At 50.5% G+C, this 11,273-nt stretch overlaps 2 protein-coding genes across 2 annotated transcripts; one reads left to right on the top strand and one right to left on the bottom strand.

Moving 5' to 3' along the window:
* Positions 1–2: 2 nt before the first annotated feature.
* On the bottom strand, positions 3–3,815 carry T310_8306 (ATP dependent RNA helicase; the record flags this gene model as incomplete). Its single annotated transcript, XM_013468912.1, has 7 exons — positions 3–278; positions 332–473; positions 525–582; positions 632–1,356; positions 1,406–2,269; positions 2,330–3,023; positions 3,071–3,815. Coding segments are annotated over 7 exons (3,504 nt in total), but the record flags the coding sequence as incomplete, so codon positions are not given.
* A 328-nt stretch (positions 3,816–4,143) lies between these two features.
* T310_8305 (Translational activator) lies at positions 4,144–11,263 on the top strand (the record flags this gene model as incomplete). Its single annotated transcript, XM_013468911.1, has 5 exons — positions 4,144–4,264; positions 4,320–6,397; positions 6,455–7,139; positions 7,195–7,389; positions 7,440–11,263. Coding segments are annotated over 5 exons (6,903 nt in total), but the record flags the coding sequence as incomplete, so codon positions are not given.
* Between the last annotated feature and the right edge of the window lie 10 nt (positions 11,264–11,273).

Here is an 11,273-nt window from a genome sequence, read left to right as displayed (position 1 = left end):
AGGCATTTGAAAATCGTCCCGTAGATGATGAGCTTTCCGAGAAACACGTCCAGTGGAAGCTTGGCGAGCTGCTTCCCCAGCGACGTCAGGCTCTCCGAATTCGTCAGTGCTTTCACCTCCTTCAGCGAATCGATCGCCCGTCGTATATTCTTCGCCGAGGGCGGATCCAGCGCCTCAAGAAGCGTCTGCTCGACGTCACCCAAGTTGCAAATCTTGACACGCAGTACCAGGTCTTGCAGTGACAGTCGGAGCATCTCAGGTGTTTGTTGCTCTGCCAGCTGTCCACCATTCAGCGTTTATTTACACCGCGTTGGTAGCCTCTAGAACATACCTGATTTTCATAACGGTATCTGGTGAAGAGATGGAAGCAGATACCCTCTTGGACTCGACCTGCTCTCCCTCGACGCTGCTTTGCATTTGCTCGTGAAATAAATGACTCCACCAGCCTTGAAAGTTGGCGTCTCTCATCGAATCTGGTACATTGTCAGGATACCATTCAGTAAAATATGGGTGAAATGGATTACCTCATCACTTTCTCTTTACCTGCATCGATAACCGCAGTAATGTCCGGAATAGTGATACCTACGGAAGTTAGTGGAACAGTAACAAAGCAGCTTCGAAGTCCACCTACCGGTTTCTGCAATGTTGGTCGCGATAACGATCTTCCGCATTCCCTCGGGCGGAACGAGGAAAGCTTTCTCCTGATCCTCACTGGCAATCGACGAGTGAAGCGTGTGAATGATCCAACCGTGCTCAAAAGCAGGGTCGGCTGTAATCTCATCGTGAAGTCGACGGATTTCAGCCAACCCAGGCATGAAAACCAAGATAGCTCTGCTGTATTGACTCAGCTCCGGTTTCGTTGCAATCTTAACCAAGAGTTTCGTAATCAAGCCATAATCAAGACGATATTCATCGAATTTCAAAACCGTTTCCCTCGTTTGGTTGGAGTATCCGTCGAGTGTCGCCCTGAGGCTCCTCGGCACAGCGTCATTACGGTGTCCGTCTGAGGAATATCCGTCGTCATCGTCATCAAACGAGGAAATCGATTGACGGTCGTCGAGGCGGTGGTTTGTCAATTCAATGGCGTCCTCGAGATACTTGACCTCAACGGGAAACGTTCGACCAGGGATGTTGAGAATCGGAGCTCCACCAAGATAAGTCGAAAAGCGTCGAGCGTCGACAGTGGCAGACATCAAGACGACCTTCAGTTCTGGTCGTTGAATCAGCAGTCTTCGAAGTACTATAAGCAGAAAGTCACTGTCAATGGTCCGCTCATGGACTTCGTCCAATACAATGTGGGTAATGTCCTGTAAATCGCCAGGACGCTCTAGCATTCGCACGACAACTCCCGTCGTCCTATACAATGTAAGTGACGAATTTTTCACACGGAGTAAGCTCAACATACGCATAGATCAATCTGGTGGATTGGCTGACTTTGCTTTCCAACCTGATGGCATATCCAACAAGCGATCGATTTGTCCCAACGTCGCTGCTCCTCTCACCCAATTCCTCACTGACTCTCCGCGCCAAGGATATTGCTGAAATCCGGCGGGGCTCTGTGACATATATTTTACACTCACGACCGTTTAAAAGTTCATTCTCCAGAATGAAAGACGGTATTTGTGTACTCTTGCCACTACCCGTCTCGCTGCATATGATCAAGGCCTGATGTGCTGCAAGTGTATCAAGTATCTCCTGCTTATATCCCCATACAGGCAAGTTCATCCTAGATACTACCATGTTCTGGAATGCAGCACTAGAGGCCTTGTCCAGCCAGAGTTTGGTCAAGTAGTCGGCGGACATATTCGTATCTGCGGGTTGAGCTCTTTCCACGGCCTCGACCTGTTTAGCATTTCCATTCCGCTTCCTGAAATTGTCAGCTAGTACAACGTCATCTTCAAATTTTCCAACATTCTCTTGAACAAGCTTTTTAAGGCTTCGTATAGTTTCTCTATCAGCTTCGTCCTCCTGCTGTTTCTTTGTTTCGACGAATTCAGTCCACAACTCTCTCCATGCTGCTGGAAGCCGCAGGTAGGATTTGCTCTCCTTCGAATTCGACGCAGAGATGAGGAAAAGAGCAAGTGTCGATACATAACCTTCTGCCTGCAGACCCGTCGGAGTTGCGATGGAATCCATGGATACAAATACCGTAAATGGATTTGACTTGATGGTGACTCTATCCAACGAAAGAGGGAGCGGCACATCTTGCGGTTTGGACCATTGCACCTCAGCGGCTTTTCGGTTTGAATATGTCGATGATGATATGTCCCTAAAAATAATCTTGCATGCCGGATCCCTAGCAATCACAGATCAACTCAGCCAGGCTCACATATGTTTATCGCAAAAATGTAAAGGATACCTCGCCTTGCATGTCTCTTCCAGCACTCTTCGAGGACTTAAACCGCTTGGTTTCCCGAAATCCCGAATGAGAACGTCATGACTCGTGGATTCTGCTATCGACAAAGGCTCAGTCACAGATGTATCTGCTGCAAACATTTCACCAAAAAGGCCACCATTGTCATCATCAGTAGCCAAGCCCAATTCGCCTGGATCAGGTTCATCCACCGACTGGGGGTCTTCGACTCTTGAACTACTTGATGGTTTCTCGACTTGGCGCTCCTTCTCTCGCATGAACGCTGCCTCCTTCCTGAGCTCGTTAAGTTTATCTCGCCATTTGGCTTCAGCTTCTACACGGTCGAAGAGCGCGTCATTCTCGATTTTTGCTATTTTTCGTCGGATTCTTGCTACTTGAGGGTCAGTGTCATTTTCGTCGCCCTTGTCGCGTCCCGGCTTTTTATTCTTAGCCTTGGACGGCTGATCAAAATATTTAGGTCGAAGCTGATATAGGCGACTTTGCAGTGCCACATATTCTTCTGTTAAATCCTCTGGGTCGATAGAACTATCGGAATCGTCAGGACTGGGGTCTGGGGGATTGACAATCTGTGTCTCGCTCTTTGCTTTCGCCAGATTGTCATTGCCTTCAGCAAGAGAAGGCGCAGTTGAAGGTTGTGGTTGCTTATCATCTAAACAGCATTAGTCCATGCAATGTGAAGCGGGTTACAACCTTTACCAGTAATCCATGACGTGGTTGTCTTCGTCGTTCTAGAAAGTTGGGTCTTGTTCCTCTCGTACGGTGGCAGTTCATCAGGATCGCAGTGCAATGCCAGCCAATCCAGAGATTCATCAATATTCGGCACCACGTCCTTGTTACCACTCGCAGAGACCCCAGAATGGTAAACAATTATATATTTTAGCAAATCCTCCACCCGGGAGGCTGGAAAACCGAGCTTGACGAGTGTGTCTTTCAGAGTCCAGAGTCTAACACTCAGCTCCTCTTCTTTTGCACTGTTCATGTCACGCTCTGGACATGGATCGCGCTCCGCATCCTCCTTCCCAGTCAATTCCAGGATTCGGTCCAGGATTTCCGGAGGCAGCCAGTCGCTGAGATTTAGTAAATTTGCTTGTGGTCGCAGCACTCGTCGCTCGGTCTCCAGCTTAGACACCTGGCGATCAGAGTCACTTTTACATTTGGATGCGTATTTGTCAACTAGAGACTGCAGTTCTGCCTCTTCCAGGTGTCGCTCAAGCTCTTCAGGCGAATAATCTTGGAGACTCTTGTCCTTTTCATTAGCCTGAGGCTGTTTGGTCTCAGCAGACACGGTTGACTTCTCGCTCTCCGAGACGGCCACTGATGACTCTCCTGTTGATGACGCCCCTGCGGACTCTGTTATTTTGGGCTTTGAGGGCACAGAAACCGTTGCAAAGCCCCGCGCAGGGTTCGATGCTGGCTTCTTCTTTTTCTTGTTGGGAGGCATGCTGGGCACAGGCTGCTTCTGCTTCTTCGAGTTAGATGCAAGACCTGACGCAATCCATGTGGACGTCTAGATAAAAGGGAGAGGAAGAAAGGGCATTGTTCTAGACGGGTGATGGCTGGAAGATAATTGCCAACGCGTGGTGCGAAGGTGGCTCGTCATAGCAGCCCACCTGCCGGGTAGCTCACGGCGTGTCATGGATGGGCGGACGGTGGCCAACTGCGGGCGACGGCAGCTCTCCCCACAACCTCGAAAACTTTTATGATACAATTGCGGGACACGCGCAACAACCCGACTCGGTGCCCTGTCGACATGTCCCAGCCACCTTAACATGGACGAAATACAGTGGGATGCAGTCCAAAACGGGGACCTGGAGAGTCTGGGAGACGTGCTCCTTTCGAGCTCGACCTCTCGTCGAGTTCGCGCTCTCCAGGAAATCCGCGAAAAGAACGGTACGGCTCATTGCCCCTCATGACATGGAACGCCTGTTGACTCTTTTCTTCGCAGGGACAATACTGTCGCAAAAAACCCAGAGACCTCTGTTAGACCTTCTTTTCCGGACGTATCCTCTCTACATTGACCGTCCCTCACGTTTGGCGGTTCAGCAATGCCTCCGAACTGTCCTGCGCTCTACAACCGAAAAACAGGATCTGGAATACTTGGCCGGGCGACTACGAAACGAGTGTTCGAAGTCAAGCCTTGCGCCTGCCTCCGCTTTTGTTCTCGTTGAGTGGTGCTCGATTGTGCTGCAGCATCTATGCAATGATGCGCAGGCTCCTTTGGCACTCGTTCTGGACGTCATGTCCGCAGATGCGAAGGTGCTGGAGACATGCCTCGGAGCAGACACGAAGCAGACCGTAAAAGAATCTGCCTTCAGAGTCACTCGACGTGCTCTCCGGGCCGTCTTCTCTTCAGAGAGTTGGGGTGAAGAGGCGATCCGGGAATCAGTGACACGACTGACAGGCGATCCTGCTTCGGCTCAGAGAAATGCGCCTTTTCTCGGCGTTATCTCTGGGGTCTCTGCGCGTCTCCAGGCCAGAAGACACGTTCTGGAAGGCCTTAAAAAGCCAATCCTGGCGTTCTATGCTAAGGAGATACTGGGCTCTCGAACACCTGTTCCAGGGCACATTGCAGATGGCCTGTCCGATTTCTTTTCGTCATTTGCTACTCATGAAGATCTGAAAACAGAAGTCTTTCCTACTCTAGAGAAAGCTATCCTGAGATCCCCAGAGGTAGTGCTGGGTGGTTTGATCCCGCCCCTCTGCTCTTCAATACCCCAAGAGATTGATTTGTCAGAGGTGGTCTACTCCCGTCTCGTGAAGCCTCTTCTGTCCAGTCTCAAGTCCACAAATCCGGTAATTAGACAAGGCGCAGCCCAGTCTTTGGAGTCCCTGATATCCAAATGCAGGTCTGAGGACTGGCTCCTGAAAGTGATAGGTGAAATCATTGGTCCTCTGAAGACCCAGAAAATTTCAAACGCCGAGCAGCGCGCTTTGCATGCACAAGTGCTGTCTGCCATTCCCTGCTTCGTCAATCTATCCCAAGAAGTAGTCCAGGGCCTGGTCCCGGTGTCGTCTCGTGAGTCGAGCGAAGTAGCCCTGGAGCCCGAACTCAAGGCTGTCTGCAAGCACCTCGCCCATCTCGTCCAATCTAAAGTGGCCCTTAAGGACGATATAATAACCACCATTTCAAAGGGCTCTGGGGATAAACGTGTCCCCTTTCGAAAAGTATGGCAGCTCAATATCGGCGACGTTCTCTGGAAGATCGACCAGGAGACTCTCTCGCATCCCTCAAATGTGCCCTTTGTCAAGCAGATGCTCGCCAAGCTGAAGGACTCGTTCAACGAAGTTGTCGCAAATCCCTTGCCATCTGCTCAGAGTGGCCTTGTCTCAATTGCTTATGTACTCCTTGCTTTATGCGGTCGCTTGCAGGAATCTGACATTGTAACGTCTGACGAGTGGGCTAACACTGCTGCGCAATCGGTGTCGCTCACCCCTAAGCCTTCGTTCTTGCTGAATCCGAAGGTTTATACTAAGCTGACATCAGAAGATGATTTCCGGTGGAAAACACGGGCGCTCGCCGCAATCGCGACGAGGCCTGGCATTCGGAGCTATGACTCTACGACAAAGGATGCATGGGGTCAAGCTTTCATATATGTCATTGCCAGCCCTGTGGTTCCACCAAGAAGCCGCGAAACAGCGTGCCGCGCGTTGTCGGAGGTTTATCTCAAGGATGCGGATACGATTGGCACTGTCATTAGTGATGCGGTGTGGACCTGGATTCTTTCCTTGGAAACCGCTGAGAAAGAGTCCGCTGCTGTCGCTGCTGGCGCGAACAGTCAAAACTTCCTTCATCTTGTTATCAAAGCCATTCGTCCTCGTGTATCTGACATCCAAGCATCCGGCCAAGCGGGCATCGAGCTCACCCTCAAAAACCAGCTTATCAATACCCTTGTGCTTTGTCGCGGTGAACTGATTCCGAAGGTGTCCTGGATTGAATTATGCCTGAGGACCGGAACAGATCCTGGAAGACTCGTTTCCGAACGGCCTGATGAATGCATTCAACAACTGACCCGGGTGATGGAGGTTCGTTAACCAAAACATCTCATGTGTGCAGTCTTGTCTATTAACTCGGTTACTTAGGATCCGGTTCAGTCTAGGATACCTCAAGCAAGCACCGCTGTCTGGAATGCGGCCGCAGATCTCGCGTTCGTTGCTCCGGATGTTATGGTGCCGCATCTCGTTCGACTCATTCAGGATGACTTAGACACTAACCGTATATCCAAATTCACACCGACCGATGCTGCTATTGCACGCACTCCGGAAGGAACAATGTTTGTGGATGTGTTGAGCACTAAGACTGCTCAACCTCTTTCCGCGAAGAGCGTCAAGGATTACGATACTTTGAAGTGGGAAGAGGAACTAAGGGCTCAACTTGCTCAAAAGAAAGGGCAGACGCAGAAGAAACTCACAGCAGAAGAACAGGCCAAAGTCAAAGCACAATTGGAGAAAGAAGCCAAAATTCGGGAAGAAGTTCTGCGTGAAACGAAGCGAATTGAGCGAGGTGCCGGAATTGTACGGGGCCTGGCTACTGGTCCACCTATTGATGCAGATGGTTGGATTAACGCGGCAATCGCTTCTCTTCTGTCCCTAGCACGATCTAATGCTGGCCTCTTCGTCGGTGATACTGTCTCGAAAGCGTACATTGCTTGCTCTGAAAAGATTTCATCTCGTCTCGGTACTCTACGACCATTTGTCGGCGTTGCAACGTTGCGAGCCTTGGGGAACACATATCTACCTCCTGAAACGGAGGTAGAACCTCTCGGAGGTCAGTTATTCTTTATTGGCTAGTGATATACCGACTGACATAACATGTAATGCAGATCTTGTAATCAGAATTCTCTACCGGCTGCGCTTTACATCTGAACAACTACCTTTCGACACAGTGTCTCTGGCATACGCGCTTCCTCTGATCTTTTTGGTCCTCAGCCGAAACGGTATTGAAGAGAAGAAAGGAGAGGAGGAGGGAGAGCAAATCTTGCTGACATTGGAGTTTCTGTCATTCCATTCCTCTTCCTGTAAGTGCCAACACTATTTATTTGGTATTCTAAAAGCTCACTTCTTGCAGTTTCGGATAGCCGTCTTCCCCGCGGTGAAGTCCTGCAGCACTTGGTTACCTCACTGCACAAATATTCCCAGCACTATAAACTGGTCAAGGATACCTTGTTCGATCTCTGCAGATGCATATCGCCCAATATTTCTCGTGAGGAGCTAGACGTCCTGCTCGAAGGGACTCTCGCTTCCGATATATCGGTTAGGACTGCTGTGTTGCAGGTTATAGAAGCTGAAATTGACCTGACGGACCTGGATTTCTCCGAGCATATCTGGCTATGCTGTCACGATCACGTCGAGGAGAATGTCGAGCTTTCGGAGACGATCTGGGAAGAAAATGCACTGGAAGTGTACGAGGATTCTTACCCGAAGATCGTGAAATACCTTGACTCCAAGGATTCACAATTGAGAGGGGCAGCCGCTCGTGCTCTTGCACATGCGGTCAAATTGAACACATCGATATTTGCGAAAGTGCTGTCAGAGTTGCAGTCAAGGTACGAGACTGAGATCCAGCCGAAGGCTCCTGAGAAAGATAAATACGGGATGCCCCTCAAAGTGGACACGACAGACCACTGGGAAATCCGAAGCGGGATAGCCCTTACTTTCAAGGCTATGACAAACTTATTTGAGGGCGATCAAATTGTGTCTTTCATGAAGTTCCTGATCGAGAAGGGTCCTCTGGTAGACAAGAACGCCTCCGTGAGAGGGCAAATGGCGGACAGTGGAAGATCCGTGATCGCGATGCGTGGTGAGCAGAAAGTCGAGGAATTGATGGGACTCTTTGAAAAGACGCTGGAAACATCGGACAAGGCCACAGAGAGTTCTGACTGGCTCAACGAGGCTGTCATCATCCTTTACGGCTCTTTGGCCAGACATCTCAAGGCAGGAGATCCGCGGTTAGGAACAGTCATTCAAAAACTTCTTGCTGCTCTTCCTACCCCTTCTGAAATGGTCCAGTCCGCAGTGGCAGAGTGCCTTCCACCCCTGATTAGGCTATCGGGCCCTGAAACCGAAGGATACGTTCGAGAGATGCTCGATCAGCTTGTGCAGTCTAAGAAGTATGCCACCCGGCGTGGTGCGGCATATGGTCTTGCTGGAATCGTTTCTGGTAAAGGACTCATCGCCTTACGGCAGTATCAGATCATGTCTGCCCTCAAAGAAGCTCTTGAGAACAGAAAGGATCCGAACCAGCGACAAGGTGCTCTTCTGGCCTATGAGCTGTTTTCTGCTGTCCTTGGTCGGAAATTTGAGCCTTACGTCATCCAAATTGTCCCTCATCTGCTCACAAGCTTCGGCGACCCAAGCGTCGAGGTCCGGGATGCTTGTCTTGACGCTGCGAAGGCGTGCTTTGCAAGCCTTAGCTCTTATGGAGTGAAGAAGATCCTTCCTACGCTCCTAGAAGGTCTTGATGATACGCAATGGCGCAGTAAGAAGGGTGCCTGTGATTTGCTTGGTGCCATGGCGTACCTCGATCCCCAACAGCTTGCAGCTAGTCTACCAGATATCATCCCTCCTCTGACAGAGGTGCTGAATGACAGTCATAAGGAGGTGCGAAACGCCGCGAATCGCAGTCTGCAACGCTTTGGCGAAGTCATCAGCAACCCGGAGGTGAAGAGTCTAGTTGGCATCCTCTTGAAGGCTCTTAGTGATCCAACAAAGCATACCGAAGAAGCCTTGGACGCATTGATCAAGGTTTCCTTCGTCCACTATTTGGATGCTCCGTCGTTGGCTCTTGTCGTGCGCATTCTGGAACGTGGGCTTGGTGATAGGTCAACAACGAAACGCAAAGCTGCCCAGATTATCGGGAGCTTGGCTCATCTTACAGAGCGCAGAGATCTCATCTCTCACTTGCCCATCTTGGTTGCTGGATTGCGTCTTGCGATCGTCGATCCGGTGCCCACGACTCGGGCTACCGCATCCAAAGCCCTGGGTTCCCTCATTGAGAAGCTCGGAGAAGACGCGTTGCCTGATCTTATTCCGAGTCTTATGTCAACTCTTAAATCGGATACTGGAGCGGGCGACAGGTTGGGATCTGCCCAGGCTCTTTCCGAAGTTCTTGCAGGGCTGGGAACGACGAGACTCGAGGAGACATTGCCCACTATACTTCAAAACGTCTCCAGCTCCAAGCCTACTGTCAGAGAAGGCTTCATGTCTCTTTTCATTTTCCTGCCTGCCTGCTTTGGCAACAGCTTCGCCTCCTACCTTAACAGAATTATCCCCCCTATTCTGTCTGGGTTAGCAGATGACGTTGAGTCAATTCGTGAAACTGCCTTGCGAGCTGGTCGCTTGTTGGTCAAGAATTTCGCATCGAAGGCCATTGACCTTCTCCTTCCGGAACTCGAGCGAGGTTTGGCGGATGACAACCACCGTATCAGGTTGAGTTCCGTCGAGCTTGTTGGTGATCTGTTGTTCAATATCACCGGTATTACGAACAAGGTCGATGCCGAGGAACAAGAAGAAGGTGCGACACAAGCCGGCCAGTCTTTGCTGCAAATTCTCGGGGAAGAGAAGCGGAACAAAGTATTATCCTCTCTCTACATATGTCGCTGCGATACTTCCGGCCTGGTCAGGAGCGCTGCAGTTTCGGTGTGGAAGGCGCTGGTGGCTTCTCCAAAGACACTGAAGGATCTGGTGCCCACGTTGACACAATTGATCATTTGCCGTCTCGGATCATCCAACATGGAACAAAAAGTCATTGCCGGAAACGCACTGGGAGACCTCATCAAGAAGGCTGGAGAAGGCGTTCTTGCTACCTTGTTGCCCTCGCTCGAGGATGGCCTACGAACTTCCTCAGATGTCGATGCCAGGCAAGGTATCTGTATCGCGCTACGCGAACTTATTGCCTCAGCGTCGCCCGAGGCTCTGGAGGATTATGAAAAGATACTCATATCTATTGTCCGTGTTGCATTGGTTGACAGCAATGAGGATGTCCGGGAGGCAGCAGCTGAAGCATTCGATGCGTTGCAGCAAAGCTTTGGCAAGAAAGCAGTTGATCAAGTTCTACCATATCTTCTGTCTCTGCTGCGAAACGAGGAGGATGCCGAACAAGCGCTGTCGGCTCTCCTTACCCTTCTTACGGAAACCACTCGCGCCAACATCATTCTTCCAAATCTCATCCCTACCTTGCTTACACCTCCAATCTCCGCCTTCAATGCAAAGGCTCTTGCATCCTTGTCAGAAGTGGCTAGCTCTGCTATGACTCGTCGACTGCCGACTATCCTCAACGCCCTTATGGATGAGATCATCTCAACCAAGGACGATGAACACAAACAGGAGCTTGGCAAAGCCTTCGATGCCGTCCTTGTGTCCGTGGACGAGTATGACGGTCTCAATGTTGTTATGAGCGTTATGATGTCTCTCATGAAACACGACGATCATCGACGACGAGCCAACGCAGCCATCCACCTTGCCACATTCTTCTCGGATGCTGAGATAGACTTCTCAAGATATCACCAGGACTTGATCCGCGTGTTGCTCATATCGTTCGACGACAAGGATCAGGATGTGGTCAAGGCTGCATGGACCGCGTTAAGTCAGCTGACCTCGAAGATGCGCAAAGAAGAGATGGAGATATTGGTGATCCCCACACGCCAGGTACTACGGCAGGTTGGAGTCCCTGGAGCGGATCTTCCTGGTTTCAGCTTGCCCAAGGGAATTACCGCTATTTTCCCCATCTTCCTCCAGGGTCTGTTGAATGGCAACGTAGAACAGCGAACGCAAGCTGCTCTCGCGATTGCCGACATCATCGATCGGACCGGGGCGGAATCTCTGAAACCATTTGTGACTCAGATCACCGGTCCGTTGATCAGAGTTGTTTCTGAACGATCTGTGGAGATCAAATGTAAGCATC

Source organism: Rasamsonia emersonii (assembly GCF_000968595.1).
Source record: "Rasamsonia emersonii CBS 393.64 chromosome Unknown ctg1118621760706, whole genome shotgun sequence".
Classification (NCBI taxonomy): domain Eukaryota; kingdom Fungi; phylum Ascomycota; class Eurotiomycetes; order Eurotiales; family Trichocomaceae; genus Rasamsonia; species Rasamsonia emersonii.
Note: the sequence above shows the minus strand (reverse complement) of the source record. Positions and strands in the feature narration are given on the sequence as shown.